Source organism: Bos grunniens, chromosome 27 (genome assembly GCF_055505025.1).
Source record: "Bos grunniens cultivar Pamir isolate PY7600 chromosome 27, Bosgru_T2T1.0, whole genome shotgun sequence".
NCBI lineage: Eukaryota > Metazoa > Chordata > Mammalia > Artiodactyla > Bovidae > Bos > Bos grunniens.
In genome coordinates, this window is record NC_141191.1 from 8,718,005 (window position 1) to 8,733,937 (window position 15,933).

The 15,933-nt window shown below is 45.2% G+C and overlaps 1 protein-coding gene across 1 annotated transcript; it reads left to right on the forward strand.

Moving 5' to 3' along the window:
- The first annotated feature begins 9,265 nt into the window (after positions 1–9,265).
- LOC147343497 (lingual antimicrobial peptide-like) lies at positions 9,266–10,719 on the forward strand. The gene is made up of 2 exons (XM_086379877.1): positions 9,266–9,323; positions 10,434–10,719. Exons 1-2 carry the CDS (start codon positions 9,266–9,268, stop codon positions 10,568–10,570), a joined length of 195 nt encoding a protein of 64 aa, XP_086236003.1. The 3' UTR covers positions 10,571–10,719.
- Positions 10,720–15,933: the final 5,214 nt, after the last annotated feature.

Sequence of the window (15,933 nt, forward strand, 5' to 3'; positions counted from 1 at the left end):
CACCTCTGGTTTCTGGTGAGCTACCCCATGGTGTCTTGGGTATGTGACCTCCCTGGTGAGTCAACAGGACCCTTCCCTGATGGACAGAGATGCCCCTGGGCACTATCTCCAGGATTAACATAGCTGCAAAGGACTCATCTTTAGACCTTGCCAAGGAAAAATAAGCCATTGCAATTGTGCAATTTCCAACAAGGGCCGTGTCCCACTGGTGAGGACCCTGGCAAGAAACTCCCTTGAAACTCACCATGGCACCCTGACCCCTTTTCGAAATGCCCTTCTATGAAAAGTCATGCCTGGTCTTGCACATAAAACCGCATCATCAGCTTCCTTAAAAGAAAAAAAATCTGCTGTGCTGCAAACCATAGATCACTAAAACACACCAATTTTTGTTTTGTTTATTTATTTAGGCTGTATTAGGTTGTAGAAAATTCTGAAAGAGATGGGAATACCAGACCACATGACCCGCCTCTTGAGAAACCTATATGCAGCTCAAGAAGCAACAGTTAGAACTGGACATGGAACAACAGACTGGTTCCAAATAGGAAAAGGAGTAGGTGAAGGCTGTATATTGTCACCCTGCTCATTTAACTCATATGCAGAGTATATCATGAGAAATGCTGGGCTGGAAGAAGCACAAGCTGGAATTAAGATTGCCAGGAGAAATATCAATAACCTCAGATATGCAGATGACACACCCTTATGGCAGAAAGTGAAGAGGAAATGAACAGCCTTTTGATGAAGGTGAAAGAAGAGAGTGAAAAAGTTGGCTTAAACCTCAACATTCAGAAAACTAAGATCATGGCATCTGGTCCCATCACTTCGTGGGAAATAGATGAGGAAACAGTGGAAACAGTGTCAGACTTTATTTTTTGGGGCTCCAAAATCATGGCAGATGGTGATTGCAGCCATGAAATTAAAAGACGCTTACAAAATGCACTACTTGAATGCACTCTCAAAAACCACAGAATGATCTCTGTTTGTTTCCAAGGCAAACCATTGAATATCACAGTAATCCAAGTCTATGCCCCAACCAGTAATACTGAAAAAGCTGAAGTTGAACCGTTCTATGAAGACCTACAAGACCTTTTAGAACGAACACCCAAAAAAGATGTCCTTTTCATTATATGGGACTGGAATGCAAAAGTAGGAAGTCAAGAAACACCTGGAGTAACAGGCAAATTTGGCCTTGGAGTATGGAATGAAGCAGGGCAAAGACTAATAGAGTTTTGCCAAGAAAATGCACTGGTCATAACAAACACCCTTTTCCAACAACACAAGAGAAGACTCTATACATGGACATCACCAGATGGTCAACACCGAAATCAGATTGATTATATTCTTTGCAGCCAAAGATGGAGAAGCTCTATACAGTCAGCAAAAACAAGACCAGGAGCTGACTGTGGCTCAGACCATGAACTCCTTATTGCCAAATTCAGACTTAAATTGAAGAAAGTGGGGAAAACCACTAGACCATTCAGGTATGATCTAAATCAAATCCCTTATGATTATATAGTGGAAGTGAGAAATAGATTTAAGGGTCTAGATCTGATAGATAGAGTGCCTGATGAACTATGGACTGAGGTTCGTGACATTGTACAGGAGACAGGGATCAAGACGATCCCCATGGAAAAGAAATGCAAATAAGCAAAATGGCTGTCTGGGGAGGCCTTACAAATAGCTGTGAAAAGAAGAGAAGTGAAAAGCAAAGGAGAAAAGGAAAGATATAAACATCTGAATGCAGAGTTTGCAAGAAGAGATAAGAAAGCCTTCTTCAGCGATCAGTGCAGAGAAAAAGAGGAAAACAACAGAATGGGAAAGACTAGGGATCTCTTCAAGAAAATCAGAGATACCAAAGGAACATTTCATGCAAAGATGGGCTCGATAAAGGACAGAAATGGTATAGACCTAACAGAAGCAGAAGATATTAAGAAGAGATGGCAAGAATACACAGAAGAACTGTACAAAAAAGATCTTCACGACCCAGATAATCACGATGGTGTGATCACTGACCTAGAGCCAGACATCCTGAAATGTGAAGTCAAGCGGGCCTTAGAAAGCATCACTAAGAACAAAGCTAGTGGAGGTGATGGAATTCCAATTGAGGTATTCCAAATCCTGAAAGACGATGCTGTGAAAGTGCTGCACTCAATATGCCAGCAAATTTGGAAAACTCAACAGTGGCCCGGGACTGGAAAAGGTCAATTTTCATTCCAATCCCAAAGAAAGGCAATGCCAAAGAATGCTCAAACTACCGCACAACTGCACTCATCTCACACGCTAGTAAAGTAATGCTCAAAATTCTTCAATCCAGGCTTCAGCAATATGTGAACCATGAACTTCCTGATGTTCAAGCTGGTTTTAGAAAAGGCAGAGGAACCAGAGATCAAATTGCCAACATCAGCTGGATCATGGAAAAAGCAAGAGAGTTCCAGAAAAACATCAATTTCTGCTTTATTGACTATGCAAAAGCCTTTGACTGTGTGGATCACAATAAACTGTAGAAAATTCTGAAAGAAATGGGAATACCAGACCACCTGATCTGCCTCTTGAGAAATCTGTATGCATGTCAGGAAGGAACAGTTAGAACTGGACATAGAATAACAGACTGGTTCCAAATAGGAAAAGGAGTTCGTCAAGGCTGTATGCTGTCACCCTGTTTATTTAACTTATATGCAGAGTACATCATGAGAAACTCTGGACTGGAAGAAACACAAGCTGGAATCAAGATTGTTGGGAGAAATATCAATAACCTCAGATATGCAGATGACACCACCCTTATGGCAGAAAGAGAAGAGGAACTCAAAAGCCTCTTGATGAAAGTGAAGATGAAGAGTGAAAAAGTTGGCTTAAAGCTCAACATTCAGAAAATTAAGATCATGACATCTGGTCCCATCACTTCATGGAAATAGATGAGGAAACAGTGTCAGAGTTTATTTTTCTGGACTCCAAAATCACTGCAGATGGGGACTGCAGCCATTAAATTAAAGGACGCTTACTCCTTGGAAGGAAAGTTATGACCAAACTAGATAGCATATTCAAAAGCAGAGACATTACCTTGCCAACAAAGGTTCATCTAGTCAAGGCTATGGTTTTTCCTGTGGTCATGTATGGATGTGAGAGTTGGACTGTGAAGAAGACTGAGCATCGAAAAACTGACGCTTTTGAATTGTGGTGTTGGAAAAGATTCTTGAGCGTCCCTTGGACTGCAAGGAGATCCAACCAGTCCACTCTGATGGAGATCAGCCTTGGGATTTCCTTGGAAGGAATGATGCTAAAGCTGAAACTCCAGTACTTTGGCCACCTCATGTGAAGAGTTGACTCATTGGAAAAGACTCTGATGCTGGGAGGGATTGGGGGCAAGAGGAGAAGGGGACAACAGAGGATGAGATGGCTGGATGGCATCACTGACTCGATGGACTTCAGTCTGGGTGAACTCTGGGAGTTGGTGATGGACAGGGAGGCCTGGCATGCTGGGATTCATGGGGTCACAAAGAGTCGGACACGACTGAGCGACTGATCTGATCTGATCTGATCTACTCCTTGGAAGGAAAGTTATGACCAACCTAGATAGCATATAAAAGAGCAGAGATATTACTTTGCCAACAAAGGTCTGTCCTGTCAAGTCTATGGTTTTTCCAGTGGTCATGTATGGATATGAGAGGTGGACTGCGAAGAAAGCTGAGCCCCAAAGAATTGATGCTATTGAACTATGGTGTTGGAGAAGACTCTTGAGAGTCCCTTGGACTGCAAGGAGATCCAACCAGTCCATTCTGATGGAGATCAGCTTTGGGATTTCCTTGGAAGGAATGATGCTAAAGCTGAAACTCCAGTACTTTGGCCACCTCATGTGAAGAGTTGACTCATTGGAAAAGACTCTGATGCTGGGAGGGATTGGGGGCAGGAGGAAAAGGGGACAACAGAGGATGAGATGACTGGATGGCATCACGGACTCATTGGATGTGAGTCTCAGTGAACTCCGGGTGTTGTTGATGGACAGGGAGGCCTGGTGTGCTGCAGTTCATGGGGTTGCAAAGAGTCGGACATGACTGAGCGACTGAACTGAACTGAACTCAGGTCGTAGTTGTGGCATGTGGGATCTAGTTCCCTGACCTGCTATGCTTGGGAGTACAGAGTCTTACCCACTGGGCCATCAAAGAAGTCCCGTAAATCAGCATTTTTAAAAATTACTTTGTTAAAAAGACTTTGAAATGGAGTATCAGATCAGATCAGATCAGATCAGTCGCTCAGTCATGTCCGACTATTTGCGACCCCATGAATCACAGCACGCCAGGCCTCCCTGTCTATCACCAACACCCGGAGTTCACCCAGACTCACATCCATGGAGTCAGTGATGCCATCCAGCCATCTCATCCTCTGTTGTCCCCTTCTCCTCCTGCTCCTAATCCCTCCCAGCATCAGAGTCTTTTCCAATGAGTCAACACTTCGCATCAGGTGGCCAAAGTACTGGAGTTTCAGCTTCAGCATCATTCCTTTGAAAGACATCCCAAGGCTCATCTCCTTCAGAATGGACTGGTTGCATCTCCTTGCAGTCCAAGGGACTCTCAAGAGTCTTCTCTAGCACCACAGTTCAAAAGCATCAATTCCTCGGTGCTCAGCCTTCTTTACAGTCCAACTGTCACATCCATACAAGACCACAGCAAAAACCATAGCCTTGACTAGATGAACCTTTGTTGGCAAGGTAATGTCTCTGCTTTTGAATATGCTATCTAGGTTGGTCATAACTTTCCTTCCAAGCAATAAGCGTCTTTTAATTTAATGGCTGCAGTCACCATCTGCAGTGATTTTGGAGCCCAGGAAAATAAACTCTGACACTGTTTCCACTGTTTCCCCATCTATTTCCCATGAAGTGTTAGGACCGGATGCCATGACCTTCGTTTTCTGAATGTTGAGCTTTAAGCCAACATTTTCACTCTCCACTTTCACTGTCATTAAGAGGCTTTTTAGTTCCTCTTCACTTTTTGCCATAAGGGTGGTGTCATCTACATATCTGAGGTCATTAATATTTCTCCCGGCAATCTTTATTCCAGCTTATGCTTCTTCCAGTCCAGAGTTTCTCATGATGTACTCTGCATAGAAGTTAAATAAACAGGGTGACAATATACAGCCTTGAAGTACTCCTTTTCCTATTTGGAACCAGTCTGTTGTTCCATGTCCAGTTCTAACTGTTGCTTCCTGACATGCATACACATTTCTCAAGAGGCAGATCAGGTGGTCTGGTATTCCCATCTCTTGAAGAATTTTCCACAGTTTATTGTGATCCACACAGTCAAAGGCTTTGGCATAGTCAATAAAACAGAAATAGGTGTTTTTCTGGAACTTTCTTGCTTTTTCCATGATCCAGCATGGAAATTGGCAATTTGGCAAATTGGCAATGTTGGCAATCTGATCTCTGGTTCCTCTGCCTTTTCTAAAACCAGCTTGAACATCAGGAAGTTCACGGTTCACATATTGCTGAAGCCTGGCTTGGAGAATTTTGAGCATTACTAGCATGTGAGATAAGTGCAATTGTGTGGTAGTTTGAGCATTCTTTGGCTGATTAATTGGAGTATAGCTGATTAATAATGTTGTGATAGTTTCAGGTGGACAGCGAAGAGACTCAGCCATGCATATGCATGTGTCCATTCTGCCCCAAACTCCCTTCCCATCCAAGCTGTCACATAACATTAAGCAGAGTTCCCTGAAAAACATCATTTTCAATGAAGAGACACAGTAGACAACGATTCAATCTCACTTCTTTCTCCAGTGTAGTATCACAGCGTGTATATAAATTGACCCTGTAGTATAGATTTTGCCTGCAAGGTCCATAAATAAACACATACATATATATATCTTATGTATGCTGTGCTATGCTAAGTCACTTCAGTCGTTTCCAACTCTGTGTGACCCCATAGACGGCAGCCCACCAGGCTCCCCCGTCCCTGGGATTCTCCAGGCAAGAACAATGGAGTGGGCTGCCATTTCCTTCTCCAATGCATGAAAGTGAAAAGTGAAAGTGAAGTCGCTCAGTCGTGTCCGACTCTCAGCAACCCCATGGATTGCAGCCTAACAGGCTCCTCTGTCCATGTGACTTTCCAAGCAAGAGTACTGGAGTGGGGTGCCATTGCCTTCTCCGATCTTATGTATAGATAATTATATGTGTATATATATATATATATATATATATATACACATCTATAAATATATATAGATGATATCTACCTCTCTCAAATATCATTTAGAGCTAAAGCAGAAGGAATCATGATCAAGACAAGTTATTTTCCATCAGAAAAATTCTATCCCTTGGTGCCAGCCAGGGACTCTGTCTGCTCAAGGCAGCTTCCATGGCAATGCTGAGTCTCAGATGTGAGACTCTGAGCCACAGCGGGGGACCTGAACAGGACTGAAGCTCTGGGGGCTCCTTCAGGATGGGGTCCTCCCGGGTACCCACATTTCTAAAGGGCTTGGGTCCTACTCAGAGCTGCATGGCAAGTTCCATCCTGAGATTTAGCATTTCTGAAAAGCCAGGTCAGAGCCTCTCCAACACTGAGATGGACAGATGTTACAAAGTGAGGGATGTTACTTAGTGATGGAGGTCCCCCTCAACCCAGTGAAGGGGTCCCCACTGCTGGGCCTGCTTCCTGATACTAGGCTGGGGAGATGCGTTCAGTGGCAGTGTCATCCTCCCACTCTGTCTCTGATGAAGGGAAACGGAGCACCCATCTGTCCATCACGTGTCCCACTGAGATTTCATGAGACTGTTGTGTGATTGTGTTGCAGAGAATTAAGAGAAGTTTTCTTCTCTCTCTTTCTTTTTTTCCCTTTTGTGTCTTTCTCCACTTTAAATGTTCCTAACGTACAGTCTGTATTGATGACCAAGTTTCTTCTTTGCAGAAGACTAACCTATTATGCGAACTACACCTGACACCTATGGCCCTCCATTTCTGCAGGAGCCACATTCTGCATCTATTATCCTTTAACTTATTCTAGCTATATGCTGATACTTAACTTTATCGCATCATAAACCTCCCCTTGTAGTTTGTTTTTCCCTTCCTTTGCTCTATGTTGCCTCATGTTGATGCTTAATTTTATGGTGCACTCTCTTTGGAAGACACCCCATAGTGGTTTGCTTTCCCCCTTTTGTAGTACAGGAAGAAAGTCACCAGGAAATCCCCAAAGGACAATGGACCCAACCACAGGGACCAACTGCCAGACCCAAATACCTAGCTACCTGATACTGGCCTATTGACTGTTTCCCAACAGTGCAAAAGAGAGAATTCAGGACCCCTACACCTTTTGTCCCATATCTCCAAGCCCTGACTGTGAGCCCCGACTGTTTGATCCCCTGGATTCCGGATGAAGGAGAGACAGGTTCCTTGAGGCAGGAACCTATCATGTTCTCCCTTCTGCTGGCTTAATGATTAAAGCCGTCTTTCTGTTTCCTCCAAACTCTGTCTCCACAATTTTTATTCAGCTCTGGTGGGCAAAGAAAACCAAGATTTTGGCGACAACTGTTGCTTCCATCCCGTAACAGGCTAGCTGGCGTGGGGAGCAGGTCGGGACCACTGGGTCTCTTCCCTCAGTGCCCCAGGGCCCAGAAAGAGTGTGGCTGTCTCTGCAGATGCTGGGAGTCAGCAAGTCTTGCCCAGTGAGTGAAACTGCCTCTGAATGAGTTAGTCCCTATTTGGGCCTGAAACAGCGTTTCATGGAAACAGTGTATGTGTTAGTTGCTTAGTCATGTCCGATTCTCTGCAACCCCATAGACTACAGCCCACCAGGCCCCTCAGTCCATGGGACTCACGAGGCAAGAACACTGGAGCGATTGACATTTCCTTCTCCAAAAGGAACCAACAGTTCAATTCAGTTCAGTTCAGTTCAGTTCAGTATCTCACACATGTCCAACTGTTTTCGACCCCATGAATCACAGCAACCCAGCCTCCTACACATCACCAACTCTCAGATTTCATGCAAACTCATGTCCATCGAATCAGTGATGCCATCCAGCCATCTCATCCTCTGTCGACCCCTTCTCCTTCTGCCCCCAAATCCTTCCCAGCATCAGAGTCTTTTCCAATGAGTCAACTCTTCGCATGAGGTGGCCAAAGTATTCGAGTTTCAGCTTCAGCATCATGCCTTCCAAAGAACACCCAGGACTAATCTACTTTAGGATGGATTGGTGAATCTCCTTGCAGTCCAAGGGACTCTCAAGAGTCTTCTCCAATACTACAGTTCAAAAGCATCAATTCTTCAACACTCAGCTTTCTTCACAGTCCAACTCTCACATCCACACATGACCACTGGAAAAACCATAACCTTGACTAGACGGACCTTTGTTGGCAAAGTAGTATCTCTGCTTTTCAAATGCTATCTAGGTTGGTCATAACTTTCCTTCCAAGAAGTAAGCGTCTTTTAATTTCATGGCGGCAGTCACTATCTGCAGTGATTTTGGAGACCCAAAAATAAAGTCTGACACTGTTTCCACTGTTTCCCCATCTATTTCCCATGAAGTAATGGGACCAGATGTCATGATCTTAGTTTTCTGAAATTTGAGCTTTAAGCCAACTTTGTCACTCTCTTCTTTCACTTTCATCAAGAAGCTTTTGAGTTCCTCTTCACTTTCTGCCATAAGGGTGGTGTGATCTGCATATCTGAGGTTATTGATATTTTTCCCTGCAATATTGATTCCAGCTTGTGCTTCTTCCAGCTCAAAAGGAACTATAGAAATAAAGAAAGTGAAATCTCCCAGTCATGTCTGACTCTCTGCAACCCCATGAACTGTAGCCCACCAGCCTCCTCCATCCATGGAATTTTCCAGGCAAGAGTACTGGAGTGGGGTGACATTTACTTCTGCACAGGAAAACAGTGGGCAATTTCAACGCCCTGGAAGGGTGAGGGTGGGGCTGGGGAGCGGGTAAGCGAAGGTTCAGCAAGAAGTCTGTGCCGCTGCCTGGGGAAACAGGCAAGTCTGTGCCCTTTGCCACACCCCTGCCCATTAGATGAACTGACTTTCAGGTAAAAGTTTCTGGTCAAAAGGGTAGCACGAAAGCTTTTTCTGGGGGTTTCCCCAACCTCATTAGCATACGAGTGACTGCCCCTGCTTTGTGCTATAAAGGCCACTCCCATGACACACAGGGAAGAGGCTCAGTTAACCAGCTCCTAATAACCAAATCCACAGCCAGCGCAGAATTCCTCCTGGAACCTGGGACCTTTATAAAGCGGCAAACACAGCCTCTTCTCCAGCATCAGCCGAAGAGCTCCACACACCAGCATGAGGCTCCATCACCTGCTCCTCACGCTCCTCTTCCTGGTCCTGTTTGTTGGGTCAGGTGAGCTCGTAGCAGCACTGGGGGGAGCTACCTCCTTCTGTCCTGCTACCCTCATCTACATGTCGTCAGATTAAACCCACCATATTTGATGCTTCTGAGAAGCCAGCGCTGAGTCCTCAGTAGCCAGAGGGGGCTGAGAACTGCCCTGCAAAATTCCTGACTGTTTCTAAGCCACTCTACCGAGTCAAAGCTTCTGAGCCCGTCTCCTCAATGGTTTCATGAGGAGGAAACAGAAGATGCCTCTGTTAAGTGACTCTCCTTTTTTTCTTTTTCATAAAAGCAAGAAATTTGGTTTTGTCCCATGACAGAAGCACAGAATGTCGCTTTATAAATATCTCTATCTGAAGGGTGGTGGCTCTGGGCAAACAGAGAAGTCCAGAGCAGAGTCAGGCTGAGCCCGGGCCTTGGGAGCTGCCCTTGGGACGCTCCCTGCTGAGTGTCCCTGCTGAAATAGAGAGGGACCAGAGGTGTCTTGTGGCCAAAAGAGAAAAAGGCATGTGAGGAAGACGGGAAGGTGGCTAGTCAGGAGGAAACCACAAAGGGAGGTGGAGAGGGGCTGACTGGCACCAGCGCTGAAAGCATTCTGAGTTAGGAGAGACGCTGATACAAAACTTTTTTCTCTGAACCATTGTCACTGTCAGCTGTAAGTTACTTTGAGAGTAAGTTCTCTTTAAACAGTTCTTACACTTTCAGCTGCATCTTTTCCTCCTATCTCAGCTCCACTACTTGACTGGCTCCATGAGTCAGAAAACTAAACTGTGAAAATAGACCCCTGTGGGCTGCTTCTGACTCTGAGTGGGAAGGCGGATGTAGCAGAGCTTTCTGGTCTTTGCCCTCGTGGTGGAGCTGACCCTGCACACAACTGGGGTCCTCACACCCCAGTCCCTCAGCCTCTGGTTCTGGAAACGTGAGGGTCCACCAGAACCTGGGCAGGGTCAGCATCTGTCTGCAAGCTGGTCCACGGGGTCCTGGACTCACATCTTGTTGTCACGAGGCCGTATCCACATCTCAGCAAAGAAAGCCCCAGGGCCTTGCTCAGAGGGGCACAGCTGGCCTTCTTGAGATGCTGCTTTCCTGCTGACATGTTTTTCCCTCTTCCTTCTCTTTTAGGATTTACTCAAGGAGTAAGAAATCCTCTAAGCTGCCGTAGGAAGATAGGCATCTGTGTGCTGATCAGGTGCTCTGGAAACATGAGACAGATTGGCACCTGTCTTGGAGCCCTAGTAAAATGCTGCAGGAGGTGGTAAAAGAAGGCGAAGACGTGGCCAGGACCTATGTGAAGTCAGAAACTGTGCCCTTCGACAGAGCATCTAAAATTTAAACCAGAATAAATTTTGTTCAAAGTTAAAGAATCTTGTCCATTGGTCATTGATGTTGTTGTGTGGTGTCTGATCCCAAGCGAATTCTGAAATCCCTGAGGATGCTCTCTGAGCTCCCCACGTGAACCACTGGGAAATCATGGTAGGGTGCTCTGCGCTCCCAGGGGTGTGGCCCCTGTTCCTTGGGAGCCTGACCTTCCCCAGCCCCTCTGTCTGCCATCCTTCCTGCTTCCCAGCCAAGGGCACCCTGTCCTGCCCCACATCTCCCCTCAAACATGCACCCCAGGGGTCCAGAATCACCAGCACACCAGTCCCATAGGAAACCCCCTGCCCCTGCTCCAGGATGAAACCCCCCTCCACTGTCCCTCTGCAGCCCTCACTTCCATTTGGTTTGTGCTTCTTACTCCTGCCTTGTGTGCACATGGATACACTTCTGATTCCCTTTTGGGCTATAAGAGCTCTATAGGCATGGATTGTCCTATTCCTGTAAGTGCTGGGCATTGAGACGAGACATTGCTTCCCAAATTGTCATCAACTGAATGACAGAGTTGACATGGACAAAGCATGTCTCTCTGTGTGTACATGATATGAATCAACTAGATGCTATGGAAAAACAAGTCCTGCAGAAGTCCACAAGTCCTGTGGAAAGCACAATTCAATGACAGCACAGCACAGAACACAGAGACCTCAAGGGGCGGGGCGAGCATGCTGACCTCAGCCTGCTTGCAGTTTCTTCAGAGGGTTTGCTAGTTAAACCAAGAGCCTTGCTGGTGCACGCTGTATGTGTGAGCAGCTCTCTGGTCTTTGCACTAATTCTTCCCTCAGTACAAGCTGAGGTCACCAAGGGGATGGTGTTAGGAGACAGGGCCTTTGGGAGGTGATTTGGTCATGAGGGTGGGACCCTCCTGGGTGGAATGAGGGCCTTTATGAAGGAGACCCCAGAGAGATGGCTCACCCCTTGTGCCCTCTGAGGACACAGGGAGACCACCCTCCACCAGCCACCTGCTCTGTCTTGATCGTGGAGCTCCCAGCCTCCAAAACTGAGAAGTAAGGGTCTGTTGTTAGTAAGCAACTTATTACAATAGCACATGTAAAATAGATAGCCAGCAGGAATTTGCTGTGTGACTCAGGGAACTCAAACAGGGGCTCTGAGACCAGCTAGAAGGGTGGATTGGGGAAGGAGATGGTAAGAATATCGAGAGTGAGGGGACATGGGTGAAACCATGGATGATTCTTGTTTTTCTATGACAGAAAATCATGAAATTTTGTAAAGCAATCATCCTTCAGTTAAAAAACAAAGTGCAAAAAAAGAGCCACCTGGCTTATGGTGTTTCTGTTTCAGTAGCCTGAAAGGGCAGACACAGGACAAGTGAGAATTACAGCAAAGGTGGAATTAAGGTACCTAATCATTCAGCCTTAAGATAGGGAAATAACATGGAGTATCTGGCTGTGCACAATGCCATCTCATTACTAGGAGCCTTAGACATGGAGGAGGGATGCAGACCAGTGTCAGAGATGCACGCTGAGGAGGCTAAACCAGCCTCTCATCAGCTCACACTGATGTGGAGAGGCCATAAGCCAAGGAGGGCAGGCAGCTTCTAAGCGTGAGAAGGAAGGAAGCCTCCAGAAGGAATGGCATCCTGCTGACACAGTGACTTGAAGCAAGTGAGACCCATTTGGGATTTTGGATCCTCAGAACCACAATAACAAGTATGTGTTCCTTTAAGCCACATAGCTTGTGGCAATTTGCTACAGCTGCCACAGGAAATCAATACAGCAGTAGCTTAAAATCATGCCTTGAGCCTAAAATTAGTAGCTCAAAAGAGCCAAACCTCCGTGTGTTTAATGGAGGAAAAAAATAATAACATTTTACTCAACTTCATATTTCTTTTTTCGCAGAAATGCCCATGGTGCATCTGCCAACTCTTCTTCATCTCGAAGGTTGTATTTGGGACTCAGTCTTACACCTCATATATCTTGTATCCCTTTTATCCTTTATTTTTAGTTTGTTTTATTATCATGGAGCGTTTATCTGCCATTAAGTGTGGTTTGGTGGTACTGTTTATATGAAATTTTGATCATATTCTTTGTTGGGATTTCAGTTTTTAATTTCTACTTAATTTTAAGTTGCATTCTTGTATCTGTTGATGTTTTATTGCCATAACATTTCTGGGTGTCATGTTGGACTCCTGCATGGGAGGAATGCTCGTGTCATTTCAGCACCAGGAAAATGATGGCTTTCCCATGTGACTCATGAACCAAATGGTCTCATGCTCTGGTCCAAGGACAGCCTTTCCACCTGGGTCCTGGGCCTCATTTCTCATGCTTACTCAGGGGTGAGACACAAACCGTCTCTTCCTCTTGCCCCCATCTAGTGCAGCTACAGAAACTAAAAGCAGGGACTTCCCTGGTGGTCCAGTGGTTAAAACTCCAGCTGCCAATGCAAGGGGCATGGGTTCATCCCTGGTCAGGGAACTAAGATCCCATATGCTACAGTTCAGTTCAGGTGCCCAGTCATATCTGACTCTTTGCAACCCCGAAGACTGTAGCATGCCAGGCCTCCCTGTCCATCAACAACTCCCGGAGGTTACTCAAACTCATGTCCATCAAGTCCGTGATGCCATCCAACCATCTCATCCTCTGACATCCCCTTCTCCTCCCACCTTCAATCTTTCCTGCATCAGGGTCTTTTCAAATGAGTTGCTTCTTCCCATCAGGTGGCCAAAGTATTGGAGTTTCAGCCTCAGCATCAGTCCTTCCAATGAATATTCAGGACTGATCTCCTTTAGGATGGACTAATTGGATCTCCTTGCAGTTCAAGGGACTCCCAACAGTCTTCTCCAACACCACAGTTCAAAGGCATCAATCCTTCAGTGCTCAGTTTTCTTTATAGTCCAACTCTCACATCCACACATGACTACTGGAAAAACCATAGCTTTGACTAGATGGACCTTTGTTGGCAAACTAATGTCTCTGCTTTTTAATAAGCTGTCTAGGTTGGTCATAGCTTTTCTTACAAGGAGCTAGCGTCTTTTAATTTCATGGCTGCAATCACCATCTGCAGTGATTTTGGAGCCTAAAAAATAAAGTCATCTATTGCTTCCACTGTTTCCCCATCTATTTGCCATGAAATGATGGTATCAGTTGCCATGATCTCATTTTTTGAATGTCAAGTTTTAAGTCAGCTTTTTCCACTCTCCACTTTCAGCTTCATCAAGAGGCTCTTTAGTTCCTCTTCACTTTCTGCCATAAGGGGGTATCATCTGCAATCTGAAGTTATTGATAGTTCTCCCAGCAATCCTGATCCAGCTTGTGTTTCATCCAGCCTGGCATTTCACATGATGAACTCTGCACAGAAGTTAAATAAGCAGGTGACAATATACAGCCTTGACTTACTACTTTCCCAGTTGGAACCAATCTGTTTTTCCATGTCTGATTCTAACTGTTGCTTCTTGAGCTGCATACAGGTTTAACAGGAGGCAGGTCAGGTGGTCCATCTCCTTCAGAATTTTCCAGTTTATTGTGATCCACACAGTCAAAGGCTTTAGCATAGTCAATGAAGCAGAAGTAGATGTTTTCTGGAAATGTCTTGCTTTTTCTATGGTTCAACATATGCTAGCAATTTGATCTCTGGTTCCCCTGCCTTTTCTCAATCTAGCTTGTACATATGGAAGCTCCCAGTTCATGTACTGTTGAAGCCTAGCTTGGAGGATTTTGAGCATTACTTTGCTGACAATCAACAGTTTGCATTGATAACTAAGTTTCTTCTTTACAGAAGACTAACCTATTATGCAAACTACATCTGTACCTATTGCCCTCTAACTCTGCAGGAGCCACACTCTGCAACTATGATTCTTTTACTTATTCTAGCCATGCCCTGATACTTGACTTTATGGCATCATAAACCTCCCCTTGTTGTTTGGTACGTCTCTTTGCTCTATTTTAACCTCATGTTGATGCTTAACTTTATGGTGCACTCTCTTTGGAATCCACCCCATAGTGGTTTGCTTTCCCCCTTTTTTTAGTACAAGAAGAAAGTCACCAGGAAATCCCTAAAGGACAATGGACCCAAGCAACGGGACCAACTGCCAGACCCAAATACCTAGCTACCTGACACCGGCCTAGTGGCTGTTTCCAAAGAGTGCAAAAAGAGAGAATTCAGGACCCCTACACCTTTCGTCCTATATCTCCAACCCCTGACTCAGCCCCAACTGTTTGATACCCTGGATTCCCGATGGAGGGGAGACAGGCTCCTTGAGGCAGGAACCTATTGTCTTCTCCCTTCTGCCGGCTTAATGATTAAAGCCACCTTTCTGGTTGCCCAAAACTCTGTCTCTGCCAATTTTATTTGGCTCCAGTGGGCAGAGAAAACCAAGATTTTGGTGGCAACAATGCCATCGAGTCTGGCTAGTCCCCCACGTCTCTGCAAGGATGACTCCTGCCAACGGGTTCAGGAGGCATCCTGTGTGACCTCATTCACCCCTTCCTCTGCCCTTTGTTTACCTGGCCTGTAATCATGTAGACATGAACAGGGGCTCCCAGGTATCTCTGCCACAGTCCACCTGAGAAGGGCAGAGGAGCCATCTGCAAGGTAGGTTTCCAGGAGAGAGAGAGAGACATCTATAGTTGAAGAAAGGGTCGGAATAGATGCATATTAGGGAGTCAGTGTAAAGGATCACTTTCAGTATAAAAGTATAAGAGAGAAAGGCGGGCAACTGCCTGTAGTCTATACTTTCTTTTCCATTATTGTAAAAGTACTGTTGCTGGGGCCAAGGAAGTAAAACCCTCACAGCTATTCTGTAGAATTAAGTAAGACTTATTTAAACAGCTTGCTACAAACACTTGCTCTGTTTTTAGGTTGATGTCACTAAACTAAAATAGATTTCCACTTAGTGAAAGATTCAAATGCTGATTAAAAGATTAAAAGTGAAAACATTTTATTGCTAAATTGCCTCAGGACAGAGAGAAAAACGTCAAAACATACAGTTCAGGTAAGATGGAAAAGAGGTGGTGAGTGAAGGCTAAAGACCATGACGTATTATGACCTGCTTTGACCTGTTATGTTGGGAATGGGTGAGTGGGTGCTTGTGCTTGGGAACACTTTGGGATAAAGCAACTTAATGGACTCTCTCCAGACCTTCAAAACACTAAGGATTATGCCCAAGCCTTCCTTTCTTTTCTGCTCCCCTCCCTCATTCCCACCATTCATCCATTTATTCATTTACCTATATGTTGACTCTTCCACACTAGTACCTATTAATAGAAATAAATGTTTGACTACCTGCTGTATG

Coding starts and splice junctions, on each gene's coding strand:
- LOC147343497 (XM_086379877.1), top strand. CDS start 9,266: ATGAGGCTCCATCACCTGCTCCTCACGCTCCTCTTCCTGGTCCTGTTT. Junction 9,324..10,433: donor GGTCCTGTTTGTTGGGTCAG/GTGAGCTCGTAG, acceptor CTTCTCTTTTAG/GATTTACTCAAGGAGTAAGA.